Genomic DNA, 18,708 nt, shown 5'->3' with positions numbered 1-18,708 from the left:
TTTTTTTTTTTTTTTTTTCAGTGTGGGGGATTAAACCCAGGGCTTCACACTTATTAGTCAAGTGCATTGAGTTACATCCCCTGCCCCTAACATTCTTAAAAGAACTAAAAAGCCAGGGACACTGAACTTTTTTTAATTTTTATTTTTTGGTACTGGGGATTGAACTTGGGACCTTGTGCTTGCGAGGAGGTAGGCAGTGGAACCACTGAGCTAACACTGAATTCTTAATCTGCCCTCAAATTTATATAGAGCTAGTTTACTTTTTAAACTGCCTATAATTCCAGGGCTCTGGGAAGCTAAGGCAGAAGGATTCCAAATTCAAGCCCAGCCTTAGCTACTTACAGACTTAGTGAGAACCCTGTCTCAAAATTTTAAAAAAAGGTGCTGGGTACGGTGGCACATGCCTGTAATCCCAGTACTCCAAGAGGTTGAGGCAGGAGGATCATAGTGAGTTCAAGGCCAGCCTGAACTACATAGTGAAACCCTGAATCAGAAACAAAATTTTTAAGTAATAACTTAACACAGAAATATGAGCATAAATCATAAGTATACAGCTTGATGGTTTACCCCAAATTAATATCCTATACTCACGTGAGTCAAGAACACCAGCACCCCAGAAACTACAGTACTGCACCTTTCCAAATATATTACCCTTCTTCCTCAAAAGGAATCATGGTCCTGACCTCTCACCATTGTGACTTGAAAGTCCTACACTCACAGCTGCCCTGTCCAAAGACTGAAGGCCTGTGCACTGTATCCGGGGACCTGCCAGCCCAAGCCCTGCTGCAGTATGTAATGATAGGACCTATGAATAAGATAAGGATTTGGACTGCCCAGGCCTCATTCTGTTAGCTAACAGGTATTTATCAAATTACCTTTTAAAGCCGGACGTGGTGGCACATGCCTGTAATCCCAGCACTCGGGAGGCTGAAGCAGGAGGATTGCTGTGAGTTCAAGACCAGCCTGGGCTACACAGTGAGTTCCAAGTCAGTCTCAACTACATAGTGAGACCCTGTCTCAAAAACAAACAAACAAAAAAAACCTTTTAATTAATAGCTTCTGGGAGCACTTGTAAAAAGTATGTACAACAATAACAAAAACTGAACAAAAAAGAAACATTTACATTCAATGTATGGTTGAAAAAATTAAAATATGGCCAGACACGCCTATAATCCCAGCACTCAGGTGGCTGAGGCAGGAATATCACTGTGAGTTCCAGGCTAGCCTGAGCTATGTACTAAGATCCTCTCTCAAAAAAATTTTTTTAATGTGGATTAATACCTAATGATGAGGAGGGCCTAGGGGAAAGGACACTTTCATTTACTACTGAAAATGTATATGCTAGGGCTGGGGATGTAGCTCAGTGGTGCCGCGCCTGTTGGTGGTGCACCTATAGCAAGTATGACGTCCTGGGTTTAATTCCCAGTGGTGGTGGGGATATGCTATAATTTTTCTGGAGACAATTAGCTAATATGTAGCAAACTTTAGTCTGGTTTGGTTTTGAGGTGATGGGATCATACCCAGGGCCTCAAACGTGCTAGGGAAGCAGTGAACCACTTAGCTACACACCCAACCTCCTAGCAGAATTTTAAACGTGCATACTTTCTGGCCAGCAAGCATACTTCTAGAAATCTGTCCTCTAGAAATACCTTCAGTGACCCTAAACTGTGCCTCAATTTTCACATTTTCTTTTCTTTAGACAGGATCTCACTATATATCTCAGGCTGGACTTGAACTCACTGTGTAACCCAGGATATCCTCATATGGTGATCCTCCTGTCTCACCTCCCAAGTGCTGAGATTATGGGTCTGCACCACCACTCCCAGCTGTTTCTAAACTAGGGATAATCAGGAAGCTGAGGCTGAAGTTACATAGTGAGTTTGAGGCCAGTTTAGGGCGCACAGTTGAGACCCTATTTAAAAAAATCAAAAACAAAGCCAAATCAAGCCAAACCAAATAAACAACAAAAACAGCAACAAAACTGTAATCCTGCTCGGGAGGCTGAGGCCAGTTTGAGATTGATCACAGGTGTCAAGCCATCTGGGACAATTTAGCAAAATCCTCTCAAAAAAAGAAAAAAAAATAGTACACCGCATCCTTCAGGGCTCTTACCCTTGTTTTGCTTTTGTTGCCACCAGAGTTTTAGGGCAAAAGCTTGTGCTCCAGGGGTCCCAGCAGTGAGGCTCAGCCACCTATCCCACGACTTGGGTGCTGAAGGGTAGGGAATAAGCTTTAATCACCTGGGCCAAGCTAGGAATCACAGATAAAGAGCTTCAAGCCCTGGGGCTTTGTAGAAAAGGGGAGAGAAGGCAAGGGCTGGGGTTTGCATAGCTGGGAGTGTACAGCCAGCACTGTAGGTGATCCTGGTCGGATTTCGTGATTGGTACCTTGGGCCTGGTTTGGCTTTCATCACTTGTGGGGCATTTAGGTTCCCACCATGAGTGGCAGCTCCTGATTTGGGGGCAGCCTCATTTCCTGTCATGTTAATGGCACCTGCTGGGCGTGGGGGAAACTTGATGGGGTGGAATCTTTGAGGCTGTGCTTTTCCAACCTTTTCTGGAATCCGAGGTGACTGCTGGTTTAGGACAATGACCAGAGATTTCTAGGCGTCACCTCAGCAGGTCTGGAACTAGATGTTGACAGATCTTATTGTTGGATGTTCCTGGAAATCCTGAAAATTAGTTACTCTTATCTTGGTGTCCTCAGTCTTGCAGGAGGGCAGTTTAGACTAGCTAGATTTAGGGCCAAACTTGTACCACAGACTCTTCTTAAGTTATTAACAGGCTTGTGTTCAGAGCAGGGATCTGACCCAAAGTATTCAAGTACTAAATGAAGGAATCTGAAAGAGAGATGCCAAGCTTCACCCTGCTCTTAGTTACCCACTGGGCATCTTTTAAAGGCCCAGCTTTTAGGTCCCTGTCCCTGTTACACTGACACCTTGAGCCTGTTGCTGCTTTCCCAGAGACCCTAAACCAGTGAACTGCTAACTTATTCCTACCAACTGCCATATCCCTCAGGAAAATAAAACTGGATTGATGTTTCTCAAGGTGTGATCCCAGGAAGGCTTATTAAAACCTAGATTTTTAGTCTAACCCTAACCCACCGCAAACTCACTGCCCAGAAATACTGCGGAAACACCCAGGAGTGCTCTGTTTAGCACGTTTCCAGCCGTTTTTCATCCTGCTGAAGTCAGAACCACAATCCTGGGGCGGAACGACCTAATGGAGCTGGAGGACCCGATGGCTAGAGGGCGCCACTCTTTCCCGGCCCGCGCCTCTCGCCGCCGGAAGGGCGCTCTGTCCGCCGCTGCGCGCGCTCGGTCGCTCCCTTCCGCGTCCGGTGTCCCCTTGCAACCATGGCCGCCGCATCCGCTGCCGTCGGTGCCGGGGAGCCCATGTCCCCGGACGAGTTAGTCCTGAAAGGCGACGCGGAGAAGACTGAGGAAGAGCTGGAAGAAGACGACGACGACGAGGTACTGGGGCCCCGCGGGGCGCCGGGCTGGGAGCAGGCCGGCCTGGGGGTGTGGGCTCCGCGTGCTGCAGATCGGACGGAGGCGGCTTCTCCGGGAGGCGGGATTAGGGACCCAGCCGGGCCCCGAGGCTCCTTAGCTCCGGGGTTCGGCGTCTCCTGGAGTCGCGGCAGGGCTGGGAGTACCTCCCGTTGCTGTGGCCAAGACCCGCGCCTCCTCTCCCACAGCTAGACGAGACCCTGTCAGAGAGACTCTGGGGTTTGACCGAGATGTTCCCCGAGAGGGTCCGGTCAGCGGCCGGAGCCACTTTCGATCTCTCCCTCTTTGTGGCTCAGAAAATGTACAGGTAAGTGGTGGGGACAAAGACATTGGGGGTGTGCACGGGGTGACTAGTGCTGTGAAAGAACATGGGCTTTGGAAACAGCAGACTTGGGTTCGGGTGACCTTGGACTCATGGCTCCCTAACCTTTTTTGGTCTCAATTTCTTTTTCTATAAAGTGGGGATTCTTACTTGGCAAGGTCGTTATGGGGATCGTTGCAGGTTGTTGATGTCAGAGCAGCTTCATAGGAGCTCAGGAGAATGTTAGCTGCTGTCACTAGACAACACAGCTCCCAGAACTGCTGCTTCTGTCTCTTGTAGGAATGTGGTGCAAAGAGGGAGTAGGATACACTTCGAAAACTGGTGTGGAAAAAAAACACTGGTATACGAGGGCAGAGTTCGCTTATTGTTTCATTCTTGGCCAGGCTGTCTGTTTTTCTTTGCATCTCTCCATGTCACCCTCCCTCTCCAGGTTTTCCAGGGCAGCCTTGTGGATCGGGACCACTTCCTTTATGATCCTGGTTCTTCCTGTTGTCTTTGAGACTGAGAAGTTGCAAATGGAGCAACAGCAGCAGCTGCAGCAGCGGCAGGTGAGCCTGGACTCTGGGTTTTTGCCAGTGGGAGACTCGTTATTTCTCCAGCACCTGGGTAGACTGGCATTTAACGTGGTGGGTGGGGGTTTGGGATTGGGCTCATGCTCAGCAGTGTTTGTCTGCCCCATCAGTTATGGTCAAAGTGACAACCCTAGGCCTGTCTAGTGCCTTACTCCTCTTCTTTTTTTCTTTTCCAGATACTTCTAGGGCCTAACACAGGGCTTTCAGGAGGAATGCCAGGGGCTTTACCTTCGCTTCCTGGAAAGATCTAGATTGCTAGCTGATAACGTTTGAGCTGTCTTGGTGGGAGAAGTTCAAACTCAGTTGTGTTTGAACTGCTGATTATTTGTATTTTTTTTTAACTTTGGCACATTGATGTAAACCTGGAAGGGAGAACTCTCCCTTTGTTGTTTTATGGAGACTCCCAACCTGCAGCTGTGCCCTCCACGCTGTCCTCACTGCCCTCTCCTCGCTGATATCAGAGTGCAGCTACGCAGACGGTTACTTCAGCTCTGGCCACCGAACTCCTTTTAGTAAACTGCTCCTACCTATCTTGATGGGGTAGAAACTGATGGGACGGACACCCAACCATCAGTGACTGGTATTGTTTTGTTTTGTTTCCCAAAAAATGGTGATGTTGGGGAGGGATGTGCACACATTATAAAACTGACACAGTACAGTACAGCTGTAGTGTAAAGCACCAGAAATCCTCGTGTATGTTGGAGAGGGAGGCTTGTTGCAGCTTCAGCCCCAAGATGAGGATGATGAGGGCTGTGGGGGACAGAGCAGAGGCTCATTTCCTTTGCACACTTTGGCTGTCAGGCCTGTGTGTAAGAAAGGTCAGTGCTCACTTTTTGTATTTAAATATTAAAAATTGGGGCCGGGGATTTAGCTCAGTGGTTCCATTGCCTGCCTCGCAAGCACCAGGTCCTGAGTTTGATCCCCAGTACTCCCCCAAAAAATAAATAAATACTAAAAATTATTCCAACTCAAAAGTGTTATCCATGTGCTTGTGACTAGATACCTCAGAATTACTTAGGATCATTTGAGGACAGAAACACACTACCTCAGATTTCCTAAGCCAGCATCTCCGTCTCCACTGATCTATCTCGTAGGCCTAATTCTGAGTTCCCAGAAATGAAAAAGAGATTTCATTTTTGGCTACCATCCTCTTACTAGCAGCCTTTGCCCTGATTGAAGTAATCACTTTCAGATCCACAAAACTAAACCAAAGGATCAGCTCTGCGTACTTGTAGTCTTCAGTAACATCTTATAGTACTGATTTCTAGTCTCCCTGATGGGACTAATATGCAAACAGAACTTTTTTTTTCTAGTACTGGGACTGAACTCAGGACCAGGCAAGTGAGGTGCCACTGAGTTAAATCCCCAGCACTAAACAGAACCTTTTTGTGACCTAGTTTTTAAAAAATTATTGTTGAGGGGCTGGGGATTTAGCTCAGTGGTTTTGCCACTTGCCTTGTAAGCACAAAGGCCCAAGCTCGATCCCTGGTACCAAAAAAAAAATTTATTACTGAGATGAACCACTGATGAAACCAGTTGCAGCCCTTTGAACTTTGTATGTTTTCCATTTTCTGTCTTTAATAAGCATCATACTTTGCCTTGTATGTAATTATCAGAATACTACGCAATTTAAGAGGTGGTAGTATCCTTTTGAAAGGTTAGGTAATGTACCTAGTCTTGAAGTAAGAGCTGGACCTGAATTCAGCCTTCGAAGTATAGGCCCTGCCTGCAGTGCACTCTGGATGCAGACAGCCCAGGTCCAGTGCATGAGCTTTCACCATTTAACTTAAGGACAATGATCCCCAGTCAGCTGGTATAAACTTGTGCCTACCTCGTGACTTCTTCAAATTGCCAAGCCTTAATTTTTTAAATTAAGGAAAATTGCAAAACACCTTGGGGATGGGGATGGTGGCAGCACATGACTGTAGTTCTGGCAGAGGAAGCTGGAGCAGAAGCTTCAAGAGCTTGATGCCAGCCTGACTACCTCGTGAGACTGTCTTGGAAGAAAAATAGCTTTGGGCACCTTCTGCCGGGGATTTAGCTCAGTAGTGCTACCACCTGCCTCACAAGCCTAAGGTCCCAAGTTTGATCCCTGGTCCTGCAAAAACAAAAGACTGAATCAAGTCCCACTTAAAATATTTTGTCTGAATTTTTCAGGTAAAATGTTTGTTCACAACTTAATGTAACTAAATGGTGACATGATAGTAATGAATTCCTTTTAAAACATCGTATTATTTTTTTTTCCTTACATAATTATAGAATTCAGGCAGACAAGATTAACGTATGGAGTTTTCCATTTTTAATATTTGGTTAAACAAAATACATCTTTTGTAAACAAACCCAGCACAAGGCCAACAACAAAAAGGAACAAAAGCAAGAAAAACAAAGCCTAGGGTTGCCCCTTACTGGGCATCAGGGTCAGGCCTGCTCCCTTTCCTTAGAGGAGTGGGCTTTCTGCCCTTGGGCATCAGCATGGGTCCCCCATTCCTAAGCACCAGAATTGTATATGAACAGAGAAACCAGCCCTGAAATGTTGAAGCGTCTTTGCATATTCCATTGGCTCATGGACTCCTTGTACACGGGACTCTGAAGTGCCATTTGCACAGGCCCAAGCAGATTTGTGGAGAGGAGTTTCCTCCTCTCAGGAAATGGCTTACTAATACCAACAGTGCCAATGGACCCACGGTCCTGCTTTGACAGTCAGCAAGGTTGGCTATAACTTCCTGGCTGGTGTGGTTGGAATGTCATTGTGCAGGGGGAAAGAGCTCCCTGTGGTGGCAAGCAGGTCTGGTGTAGAAAATGGTGCAGAAGAGACCACGGCCAATTGCTGAGGGGGCATAATGCAGTTGCCACTTGGGGCCTCTTGTTATTCAGCATAAAAACAACCTTGTTGGATTGAAGATACATGTGCAGAAAAAGTGCTGGTGTAAACATGCACTCCAGTCACAGTGGGAAGCAAACTTCGGCTTCCCCTGTGAAGCTTGCTGAAGATTGACATGCAAGCCCCAGGCTGGCTCTGCTGCTGGAGAAGTCTGGCCAGTGGGGCAGCCCTCCAATCTGCTGAGACCATGGATTGAGAAGGGCTGGATGGGTCACCCCTACCTGCCCACCTGTCCCAAGGCAACCACAGCCACTTTGGTGACACACGTGGTATAACTTACTTCCTCTCTTTCTTCCCAAAGTTATAGGAGAAACATGGCCTACAGCTATTTCAAGAGGTAGGGGGTGGGTCAGTCCGGTGATTGATAAAGGAAACTACATGGAGATGACAAACCCAGGTCCTGTAACAATGCACAGAACCACCCAACTAGAGGGCTCTGCCACTTGTCAGCCTCGGAGCCTAGGACTTCTGCTAATTCTGTCTGCTCTTAAACTCTGAGACATATATGTTCACATTACTTCCCTCACCCACTTATGTTCCAAGTTAGTGGAATTTGCTATCAAGGATAGACATCATTTTCTGATTTTGCCAGAGTGGGCAAAGTATAAAAACTGCTCATTTTCCTTGACTTTTGCCTCAGAGCCTCCTAAATCAATGTAGTGAAATGGTAGGGACAACAGTGGAGTAAAGAAAATCACCCCACACCTGTCCCAGTTTGGCTTTAGCCACATCCTCTTAGCTATGTATTCGCCCTTGTCTTGCTAGGAGATTGTGGGATTTAGCCATCTGGCTTGGAATATTCGAGAACTTCTCATTATAAAGCTCAAGGCTGGCCATAAACCACATGTAAAAGTGGGGTGGGGTGGCGTTAAGGGCTGCAGATGGCCCAGCATACGGTACCACTGCTGGGGTCCGGGAGACAATTTCCTGAGAGACACTTATGCTCTGGGTCCTTGGGAGGCAGTCGCTGGGTTTTGCCAGTACTGTGTCTTCAGACCCACTGGTGCCATGGCAGAGAAAAGTGGGGGCAGCATCTCTGGTGAGCCTGGAGCAGCAGTGATGATTCCAGCAGAACCTCTCAGGTCCTCAGAGAAAGGGACAAACAGCTGGGACCCACCTTGCCTTCCTGACAGCTGGCCTTCAGTGCTTGGGCCCTTCCCTTCTTTTCCCAGGCACAGACAGCAGGTGGTTCTTGTGACAGTCCACACACCTGTCCTACTGCACTGGCAGATCAGAAGGAGAAACCCAATGAGATGTGTGGGAAAGTGGCCAGGACAGACCCACTGCACAGGCCACAGCACATCACAGAGGCCTGGAGGGTGGGGCAGGGAGCAGCTTGGGGCAGAACTGTTACACATCAGCCCTCCAGCTCTGATGGGCTTCCACCTCTTCTGGTACTACCAGCAGGAGTTCACAGTTCTTTCCTCGCAAATGATGTTTTAGAAATTTCCTACAAAGAAGGGATAGGTGAGAGAAAATAAAATCCTGGTGAACTGAATTCCAACCTCAGGGCCACTCATTCAGCAAAACCTCATCATTTATACTTTGGCAATCTTTAAACATTCTAGTGGTGGACTATTTGTGGAGGCCACCCTCAACTGTCCAGGTAGAATTCCAACCTGAATATTCTTAACACTCATATATCACTGCTGACGGTAGCTGGATCTATGAGGAAAAGAAGGGAAAATAAAGGGATTCTACTTGTCTGAGAAAACAACTTTAGTGGGTCACAGATTGAGCTCAGTGGCACCACGCCTACCTTGTAAGCTTTGAGTTCAATCTGCAATACTGGAAAAAAAAAAAATCCAAGAACAAACAAAACTTTAGATCCTTTCTGGTTAGTGTTCACCTTCCTTTCTCAACATCAATGAACATCAATGAAATGACTCAGTTATCTCAATGGAGAGAATGTTATAATGCCAGCCCCTAAAAGACCAGGATCCCAGACTGTGGTACTTGTCCTGAAGAAGTCCTGATTAAGGACTTTCAGGTCATAGTGGCACATTCCTGCAACCTCAGCACTTGGGAGTCTGAGAGAGGAGGAGCCCTGTGAGTTCAAGGCCAGTCTGCACTACATAGCAAGATCCTGTCTCAACCCCCACCTCCCTGAAAATCGTCTTTCAGGTCTGAGACCCTGTGATTCCAAGTAAGGCAGGAAGGGAATCCCAATACATAGGAATTTCATTCATTTCATCTGTCAAATAACCACAGGTGAGCTCAACTTCCCTGATAAACCAAACAGGAGAGCCCAGCAGCTTTAGCCACAGTGGAGATTACCTGAGCTCACTCTCGCCTCCAATCCATTCAGGCATCTTGAGTTTGGAGTCGAGGTTGTAGTAGGTGCCTCCTACCTCTCGGACACAGATCCAGTGCTGCCTTTTGAGAGGCAGCTTGAGTGGTCCCCAGCACAGGCTGGAGGGCAGATTCATGATGAAGCCCATGACATTAGTGAGAGCAATGACACCGACATCCCTGTGAAACAGATATGGCCTTAGGCTCTGAGATGGCCCACCTTGGACCCCCTCCAAGGCCGCTCTTACCACCACAACTGGCCACCTCCCCGTTCCCATCAGAAGTCCCAGACCTGGGCCTGCACCATGACCTGCTGTTCTCCATCGAGTCAGGCCTGGTTCATCTTACCTGCGCTTATCCCACCAAACAGCTTCATAGCCTTTGGTCTGAAGTGCTGCCATAATGACGTTCACATCATAGTTCCCATTTCCCAGCATGCTTTTCTTGTGTGGTGTCACCATGGTGTTTGGAGACAACCTACAATTCAAAAAAAGGAAGGCTGAGACATGCTGGTCTGCTGAACCACCCCCGCCACCCAAAAAAGCATTTTATATCACTGCAATGGAAGCTAGTTTCTCTAGGTTTACCTAAGTATGCTGGCCTTAGGCTCCTGCCTCCCTAGAGCTCCCCTCTCCACACAAAACAGGTTCAGAAGGGGTGGGATCTAGCTGCCTGCCATTCAAAAAGTGTTTCTACAATTAAGTCAATGAACACAAAAAATGTCCATGAAGGAGTCTCATTCACAAAACCCCAGCCTGTTGCAGCCTCTCTGCAGTCTTCCTATTGCCGATCCTGCCTTGATGCAAGGCTTTTCTTAAACAATGGTAAGTACTATGTGATATTTGCACTTGCGCACACAGTACCTGGTTACTGCTGTTTTGATTTGGTTTTTACAGTTTAAGTGCTTTCTATTTAAAACTTGCACACTGGTAATCATGAAATACTCAAAAGCATACGGAAGCCCAGTCAGGTAACAAATGCATGAACTGGGGCCAGATGTAAGGCACTAAAAATTAGTAAGACCCATGTTAATCTGAAACATATGATACACCTGAAAGCACTCCAAATGTGTGTAGTGCTTAAAAAAAAATAAATTAAAACACAAAGAATCAATTGAAAAACTGTGTGTGTGTGTGTGTGTGTGTGTGTGTGTGTGTGTGTGTATGTATGTATGTATGTATGTATGTATGTATGTAGACCAATAGCTGGGCAAGCACTCTACAACTGAACTATACCCCCAGGCCTTTTTTGTTTTGAGACAAGGCCTTGCTAAGTTGCCCAAGCTGATCTGGAACTTGTGGTCCTCCTACCTTAGCCTCTCAAGTAGCTGGATTATAGAGTACAGCATATCCAGCTAAATGAGAAGAATTCTGTGCCAGACAAAACTCACCTATAGTGCTGGCTGACCCACCCTGCTTCCAGTCACTTTTTGTCTGGACTCAAGCAAGTCCATTTCAAGACAAAGCCAGTGCTGAAGGCATTTCCAATCCTATTATTTTGATTTCAGAGATCTGCCAGGACAGGTGAAGAAAGCCTACTGAAGGGAGGCTCAGAACGCCCTTGACCTTTCTGTGAAGAAGACAAAGGAAAAGGTGCCAAGTTCCTCAGGACAGAAGTGGGTGGCAGGTGCCCAGAAGGCCATGACATGCCATCTCAGACTTGAGGAACTCACACTTGAAGCACATCAGGCAGGTGTGGCGCCACTGAGCTATATCCTCAGCCCTTTTGAAGCAAATCAATTCTTAAAAACATCATGTTTTTTAATTCTCCATACTTTTTTTTTTTCTTTTCCTGTGCTGGGGATCCAACCCAGGACCTCTGCACATGCTAGATGTGTAGTATTCTACAAATGAACTACATCCCTATACTCATACTGATATTTAAAAACATACGTACATAAAACATACTCCTGCCACTGCTTAAAACCCTCCAATCATACACAGAGAATTTAACTACAATCTAGCCAGGAATGGTGGTGGATGCCTCTAATCCCAGCCCTGTGGAGGCTGAAGCAGAGAATGGCAAGTTCAAGGCCAGCCTGGACCACCTAGTGAGACCCCAACACAGAAAACCAAAAACAAATTAACTACTAAAAATGTATAGGTACATACAATCTAAGCACCTTCATCTGCTGACCTCTCCTCTTTCTTCTTACACATGATCTTTTTCCTGTTCCTGGGATACATAAGCCTTGTTCTCACATGCTCTTCATTCCTGGAAAGGTTCCTCCCTGAGAGTTTTGCACCTTACTATTTGGGTCTCAAATGTTACTGCCACAGAGAAGCCTTTTCTGACCACCCAACCTGAAGTTTCTCCCAGTCACTTCCTCTTCTGCTTCTTCACTGCCCATCTGCTTTGGTTTTATTACAGCCCTTTGTCACACCAGACACATTTCCTCCTGTGCTGGCTTTCTGCTGAAGAGTGACACCCACATCCTTAACTGATCAATTAATATGTCTACCAGAGCCTAGAGTGCCAGGCACACACCAGATACTCAAAGACTTTCTTGAAATACTGTTTACTTTTGGTATTCTATCTCTTCCTTTCTAAGTATTAGTGATGGGGGGGGGTGCTAAGAGGAAAAGTCATTGAATCCCTAAGGCCTGGGGCAGAAACACTGCTTAAAAGGACAAAGGTTTTCCCTGGTGTCCTAAGACACTCCTGAGAAAGCTCTGGAAAAGAAGGCCAATCTCAAGATTTCACAGGCTCCTTTCCCCCATGCACTTTGCAGTACCATCTAATTCCTTCCCATGATGTCCCTGACCAGTACCAGGAAGAAGATTCCAACAGGAACAACTCTGAGTCTTCTATCTCTCACCACCTACCTCCCTGCAGATGTGCATCTTAAAGTAGAGCTGCACATTCTCAGTGATTCTAGTTCTGGGCTTAGTATCAGAGAAACAGGAAGGCACCCAATATTCCAATAGCATAACAACTGAATGAACCAAGCAAGCAAAAAAGGTTTCCTGCAGGAACTCTGGGAGTCCCTACTCTGCTGATCTTCACCTGTTGTCTCCAGGAAAGGGAGTTACATAACATGCTTCAGTTCCCAAACATATTTGACCACCCAGGCATTTCTTCTTTAGTTTACCTTCTGGGACTGGTGTTCCACGGATCTGTCGTCTTCCTTGGCCTTCACTTTCCATCTCAGATTAAAATCCTTTCTTGTCTATTCCCACTACCTCTGTCCTAACTGGAGGCCTCTTGAGTCCCATACCTAGACTTCTGAAACAGGTTCTTACACTAATCTCTTTGCTTCCAAACTCTTCTTCCCCCAACTTTTCTCAATCTTGCCGCAGTCATCAACGTGTCACTTTACTCCCTTACATAAGAACTGACAGTTGCACCACCTGCCAGCTCGGCCAACCCCAAACCCCCAGCCCTACAGGGTCTATGTTCTGCTCTCATGGGGCTTAGTGCCCTTCAGGCACTGTCACCACGTGGCCTCTGCTCTTTTATCCTCTGTCTGGTTCCAAGCCAAATCCTACAGCTTCCTTAACCTCAACCTCACATTCATCTCTCCCATGTAATCCTTCCTGGCTCCTCTGTGAAAAAGGAGGGAGACTGGGAGAAATAATATTTATCTAAATTCACATCCAGGTGCCATCTGCACTGTGAAATTTAATCTCTAAGGCTAAACTGGGTGTGGTGGTGCATGCCTTAAATCCCAGCAACAGCTATATGGGCCGGGCAACATGGACAGACTCCAACTCAAAAAAAAAAAAGTTAATCTCCAAGCCTGTTACACAATATGCTTCAGTTCCCAAACCTACCTGACCATCCAGACAATTGCTGTGAATGATCCATATAAATTGGAATGATTCCTACTTTATAGGACTGCTGAATTCATTTTATCCATGTACAACCAAACAGGTCCCTGAAGTGCTTTCACTCTGTAACCCTTGGTTAGGCATTGGCACCTGATGAAATACATTGTCTAAACCCCTCAAGATATGGAATGTCAAGAAGTTTCCAACCCAGCCTAGAGGATGGTCTTTTGAGTAGGGGGGTCCCCCAGGTGCACAAGTCCTTGATTTTATTTTACTAATAATCAGATGCTCACTGTTAGATGCTTCCATGGACTTAGTCACTAATCCCCCAACAATCTTGATATTCTGTAAATAAGGAAGCTGAAGTCCAAAGGTTACTGAGACTTGCATGGTCATGCACAGTTAATAGCAGAGCTAGGATTTAACCTCTAACACAGGAAAATACTGACCAGTCTTCTGGTTCCAGTGAATTCTACGAGATCCTATTCTCCTTCCCATGGAAATGTGTTTCGGCAAATGCCTGTTTAAGATGGTCTTACTGATTTCCATACAAACTTTGCTTTCTAAAGCAAGCCTGTCATGTCTGTCATCACATAGGGTAGAGCCAGAAGAACCGAAGTGATCTGCAATGGGCTCTAGTCCAGGTCTCCACTGATGTCCACACCCTTGCTAAGTCCTTGGAACTCTTTCCTGATCACTGGTGCATCTGACTATGATGATCATGAATTTTTATGAGATGGGAGGCATTTCATTAAGGTTAATTTTCTCCCTGAGTTTCTTCTTATCAGGTCTGAGAGACATGACATTAGAAAATATGGTTCAACACTGGGAACCTAAAGGAAAAGGAATGCAAGTTTGAGTCCAACCCAGGCAAGTGAGCAAAAATGGTGCCTCAAAATAAAAATTAAAAAATAGGGCTGGGGATATAGCTCAGTGCAAAGGCCCAGAATTCAATCCCAGGCACTGCAAAACCAAAGGGGAGGGGGGAAGGGAAAAAGGGAAGGAGGAAGAAATGGCTCAAAATTTCCTGATTTTTTTTTTTTCCTCAGTACTGGGCATTGAACCCATGGTCTCATATATGCTAGGCAAGTGCCCTACCACTGAGCTACATCCCAGCCTTCTTCTTTTGGAGACAAGGTCTCACTGAATTGCCTGATTAGCCTCGAAATTGCAATCCTGTTGCTTCCTGAGTAGCTGGGATTACAAGCATGGACCACTACACCTGGCATTCAGGCGTTTCTAAAGCACACATTAAAAAGCCAACCCTCTAAGTACTCTAGGTTAGCTATTATTATGTTTTCCTGGCTCTTAGACAAACTTTCAAATCCTTTTCTCAATTTATTACTACCACACATTTAAATGTGTCTCTTCTACCTGCTCACAGACCTTTAATGGAGAAACTGGAGTACCTGCCCTTTAAGGTACAACAATATCCTTAATTTCTTTGCTCTTTCCAATTGTCATTAGCTCCCCCTCCCCTAAACCAAGCTGGTTTTCATCTAATTAGATTGTAACAGATATAGTCTATTTGGGAGAAGAATGCACAGCCAGCTGCAAAAAAGTCTGATCACTGAAAAACTGGGATGGGTCCTGCAAAATGTTTGAGACCTGAGTATTTTCAAAACCACCTAGCCAAGCTGCTATGGTATCATTTGATTTCCAGCTTAGACACATACATGGCAAGCCATCTGCAGTGTATCTACATACACATGTGCTCTGAGCTTTCATCTTGGATCAAGACTTGGTCACAACCAACTTCTCTCTCTTCCTTGTCCCTTCCTGCTGGCCAGTGATAGGCTCAGTTCTAAGTTCCTACTCATTTCTACTCTAAGTGTGAGTCATCTCATATCCATGATTCTACTGAAACTCCACCCTGCTTTTGTATTTCTTCTCCTCTTCTAGCTGGCTAAAACTCAATTGCTAAGACGAACTTCCTCTCAACAAAATAGCACTTATCAACATTTTCTTCCAACTTCTACAGCTCTTCAAAACAGCAGTTATGTCTGAGAACTTAAAAGTTATCTAGCTCTTATACTTGACAGCTTTACTTTTCTTCCCAGCACAATCTGAAGAGATCCCCTTTTTCATTTCTAAATGGCTCTGAATTCCACGCTTCTCTCTTCACTTAAATCTTTTCTAAGGCCTGCTCAGAGTACAACTCCAAGATGCCCTGTTCAACTCGTTTTCTCTACAGTGCCTTGTGGTGCCTGGCACACTGCAAGCAGCCCTTTAATGTTTGCTTTAAAAATTCCATCTTCTTTCCCTCACCTTTTCTCCCTTTGCTTTTTCCTCTGTATTCTTCCACACATACCAAAGCTTTCCATACAAAATGCTCTATCTAGACTTTTACTTCTGGAATTCTCTTTTATGTACTAGTTTATTTTTATTCTCAGGTGTATACTGTGCTGAGAGGGAATGGAAGAGTGCAGTACAATTTGTACAATCTTAAAAGGATACTTGGGAAGCTGAAGCAGGAGGACTGTTGTTGTATCTGAGGCCAGCTTGGGCTACATAGTGAATTCAAGGCCAGTATGAACTACATAGCAAGATTCTGTCTTAAAAAACAAAAAGCTTTAAAAGGAACAGGTCCCTGGTTCCATGTGGCTGTTTCCCAGATATTAAGCAATCTTTCACTCAGGGAACTGCAGCTGAAAACTCCTATTATCCACAAATATTCAATAATCACAGTCCAGATCTTTAGATCTGGCTGCAGCTATTAGCAGCATGACCAGCTACTGGTGATACAACAGCTCAGACAAGTCCTTCCAGTCTACAGCAAGGAGACAGGCCCTGCAGCCATAAACTTGAGTCTAAATCCTGCCATTAACAGCTCTGTGCACCCTCTGTGGCACGACTTCTTCATCTGGAAAAAAGGGAAACAATAGAGCCTGCTCCCCACCCTCCCCAATCCCACCCCCATGGTCAAGTAAGAACTCAGCACAAGGGAAGAACTCAACAGTGCTCTCTGTTAATCATCTCACAATTATTCTCCTTGTCAGATCAGAGGCCAAATTTACAGAAGACATTTCCTCCTCAGTGTGACTGTACACAGAATTTTTGTATCTGACATTTATTCACTAGTGGGTGAAACTGCAAATGACTCAAACTAAGACCCATTTCCTAAGGTTGTTCTACAATCATCAATACATATTGTGAAGTACCAAATACACTCAAGTACTCACTATGAATCCTTTCCTTTTTCTTAGGTTTGGATTAGGAAATAATTTGCAAATATTTTAAGGAGTAGGAAAAAAAATTAATGGCTGGCCAAAAAGCTGCAGTTCAAGGGACTGGGTTGTCCTATCACATGATTTGGTGATCTGTGACACATTATCTTACCTCCCAGGGTCCCCATTTCCTACAGAGGGCACTCTTCTTGTTGCCAGATAATGGGCATGATGCAAATGACACATCTGCTTTGCTAAGGCTAAAGCACTTCAGTTATTACTGGCATTAAAAAAATAATTACTCTCATTATAGTTCTGTCAGCATGCTTGAATTAACTTTCATTTAAGAGAAAGCTTATGGTTCTTCCAGGGAAAATGGTCCACACCTATTCTTCACAGATCATGCAACTAGATTGATTTTGGCTATGACTCAGGATCCTGTGCTGCAGAAATTTCATCTCTAAATAAAGGGAGAAAAAAGAGTCCTTGGAAGTGTCAGTGTGCTCTTCTTGAAAACATCTCAAGCTTTCCCTGCCCTGAGGACTGGGCAAGTCTGACCCTCTCTAGCTGGAGTGATCAGACAGACTCATGGCCAAGTGTGCTATGGACTGCAGACATGCTCTGCGTCCATCCAAACACTGCAGAACGAATTCTCAGACCTTCTGGTAAAAGAAATCTTGAAAATCACAGCAAAGAGCAAAAGGCTGAACTATGTACTCGTGGGGTGGTATTTAAGCAGATAAGAAAGGCCATCTAGAATAAAGTAGAAAGGGAGGTGGGGAGGGACATGGAGTCAGCTTCAAATCACAGTTTTGATTTTTAGAAGCTACTTGGACAAATAATTGACCTTTCTGCCTGTTTCCCTATCAGTAAAATGACCGTGGAGAGGTGGCCACACAAAACAATGTTTTAAAAAGCACCAAGGCCAGCATGTGGCTTCACAGAAAAGCTGGGTAGTGCATGTACACCTTTTTGGTGGTACCTACCACACTCCACTCCAACTTTTGGAGACACGTGTCCATGGACATTATCTTGCCCCCTTCTAAATTGCAAACTTGGTGGCAGGACTTCAGAGGGCAATGTTACAGCACAAACATCAACAGCAGACAGATAAGCCTGATAGCAACCATGGCTCTAATGCTTGTTATACTACTGTGGCACATTACTGCATTTTGCCGAGTGCTGTCTTCATCCATAAAATAGAAACAACATGCATGCAGAATGGATTCCAAAGCTATTGAATAGATCTCATGAAAGAACACAACTGAGACCTCAGTAGGTGGTCCATAAATTGAAGTGATTCCCATTTCCACAACCCTCATACCTGCTGTCCTCATCTACTTAATACCTGTAAGTTCGAAGATGTACAAACCTGAGACACTGCCCAACCCACATAAACTCAGAAGTACCAAGAAGTGGGCATCAGAAGGTGCGCCATACCTCTGGAAAATCTCTTGCAGCGTTTCCCGTGTGAAGGCGTTGCCGTCCTGGAAGACGTTATTGAGGGCGTGTAGGGCACAAAGTTCCCTGCGCTGTTTCTCATGGTAGATTTGTGGGGGTGCTGCCTGGGGCAGCTCCAAGGATTCCGATTTGGCCTTGTCTCCTTTCCATGGCATGCAACTCATGTTTTTTTATTTTAGGTTCCAGAGAAGGCTGAAAACACCCCACTCGTCCCTCCTGAGGAAGGTGGAAGCTTCTCAGGATTCCTGAGGTCCACCTTATTCTCTGTTGTCCATGATTTATGCTTTGTCACTGGGAGAAAACGTAGGGATCAAAAAAGAAAAATTCCCTCTTCTCAGTAGAAAAATAACTTTTGAATTAGTTTATATCGCCACCACTGTCAAAGTGCTGGGGTTTTTTTAAAAAATCACATAAAATATAAGACCTTGTTGCTTTTTCCCCACCCTCCTCAGAAAGACACGATTTCCTTGCTGTGTCTTCCTCTTTGCAAATACCAACCAGGCCTCAACGCAGGACCGATCGTAATAGGTCACATCGCTCCTTTTCTTCCATTTCTTTCCAATCACGACGCCACTGAATCAAGAGGCAAGGCCTAGGAGGTGGTGGATAAAATGCACAATTTGAGCAGCTAGAGGCGGCTAGCCAGAGTGGGGTCGTGGGCCGCACTTGGACCTCTGGGGCAGCCCTCCATTCCCTCCGGGGCGGTGGCGCGGGGCACGGCTCCTCCAGAAGCGC

At 45.6% G+C, this 18,708-nt stretch overlaps 2 protein-coding genes across 2 annotated transcripts; one reads left to right on the top strand and one right to left on the bottom strand.

Annotated features, from left to right (window-relative positions):
• The first annotated feature begins 1,983 nt into the window (after nucleotides 1-1,983).
• On the top strand, nucleotides 1,984-5,029 carry Tomm22 (translocase of outer mitochondrial membrane 22). Its single transcript, XM_033766217.1, has 4 exons — nucleotides 1,984-3,472; nucleotides 3,697-3,815; nucleotides 4,261-4,378; nucleotides 4,579-5,029. Exons 1-4 carry the CDS (start codon nucleotides 3,356-3,358, stop codon nucleotides 4,651-4,653), a joined length of 429 nt encoding a protein of 142 aa, XP_033622108.1. The 5' UTR covers nucleotides 1,984-3,355; the 3' UTR covers nucleotides 4,654-5,029.
• A 2,232-nt stretch (nucleotides 5,030-7,261) lies between these two features.
• Nucleotides 7,262-18,702, bottom strand: Josd1 (Josephin domain containing 1). The gene is made up of 4 exons (XM_010612881.1): nucleotides 17,953-18,702; nucleotides 9,924-10,052; nucleotides 9,561-9,755; nucleotides 7,262-8,733 (listed from the first exon to the last, which is right to left on the bottom strand). Exons 1-4 carry the CDS (start codon nucleotides 18,135-18,137, stop codon nucleotides 8,634-8,636), a joined length of 609 nt encoding a protein of 202 aa, XP_010611183.1. The 5' UTR covers nucleotides 18,138-18,702; the 3' UTR covers nucleotides 7,262-8,633.
• Between the last annotated feature and the right edge of the window lie 6 nt (nucleotides 18,703-18,708).

This window comes from Fukomys damarensis, unplaced genomic scaffold, assembly GCF_012274545.1.
Source record: "Fukomys damarensis isolate Sample0158 unplaced genomic scaffold, DMR_v1.0_HiC HiC_scaffold_19, whole genome shotgun sequence".
In the NCBI taxonomy this organism is placed as follows: Eukaryota; Metazoa; Chordata; class Mammalia; order Rodentia; family Bathyergidae; genus Fukomys; species Fukomys damarensis.
This window is presented reverse-complemented; position numbering and strand designations above follow the sequence as displayed.

Coding starts and splice junctions, on each gene's coding strand:
- Tomm22 (XM_033766217.1), top strand. CDS start 3,356: ATGGCCGCCGCATCCGCTGCCGTCGGTGCCGGGGAGCCCATGTCCCCG. Junction 3,473..3,696: donor AAGAAGACGACGACGACGAG/GTACTGGGGCCC, acceptor CCTCTCCCACAG/CTAGACGAGACCCTGTCAGA. Junction 4,379..4,578: donor AGCAGCTGCAGCAGCGGCAG/GTGAGCCTGGAC, acceptor TTTCTTTTCCAG/ATACTTCTAGGGCCTAACAC.
- Josd1 (XM_010612881.1), bottom strand. CDS start 18,137: ATGAGTTGCATGCCATGGAAAGGAGACAAGGCCAAATCGGAATCCTTG. Junction 10,053..17,952: donor CTGCAAGAGATTTTCCAGAG/GTATGGCGCACC, acceptor TTTGAATTGTAG/GTTGTCTCCAAACACCATGG. Junction 8,734..9,560: donor GGAGGCGAGAGTGAGCTCAG/GTAATCTCCACT, acceptor CCTTCTTTGTAG/GAAATTTCTAAAACATCATT.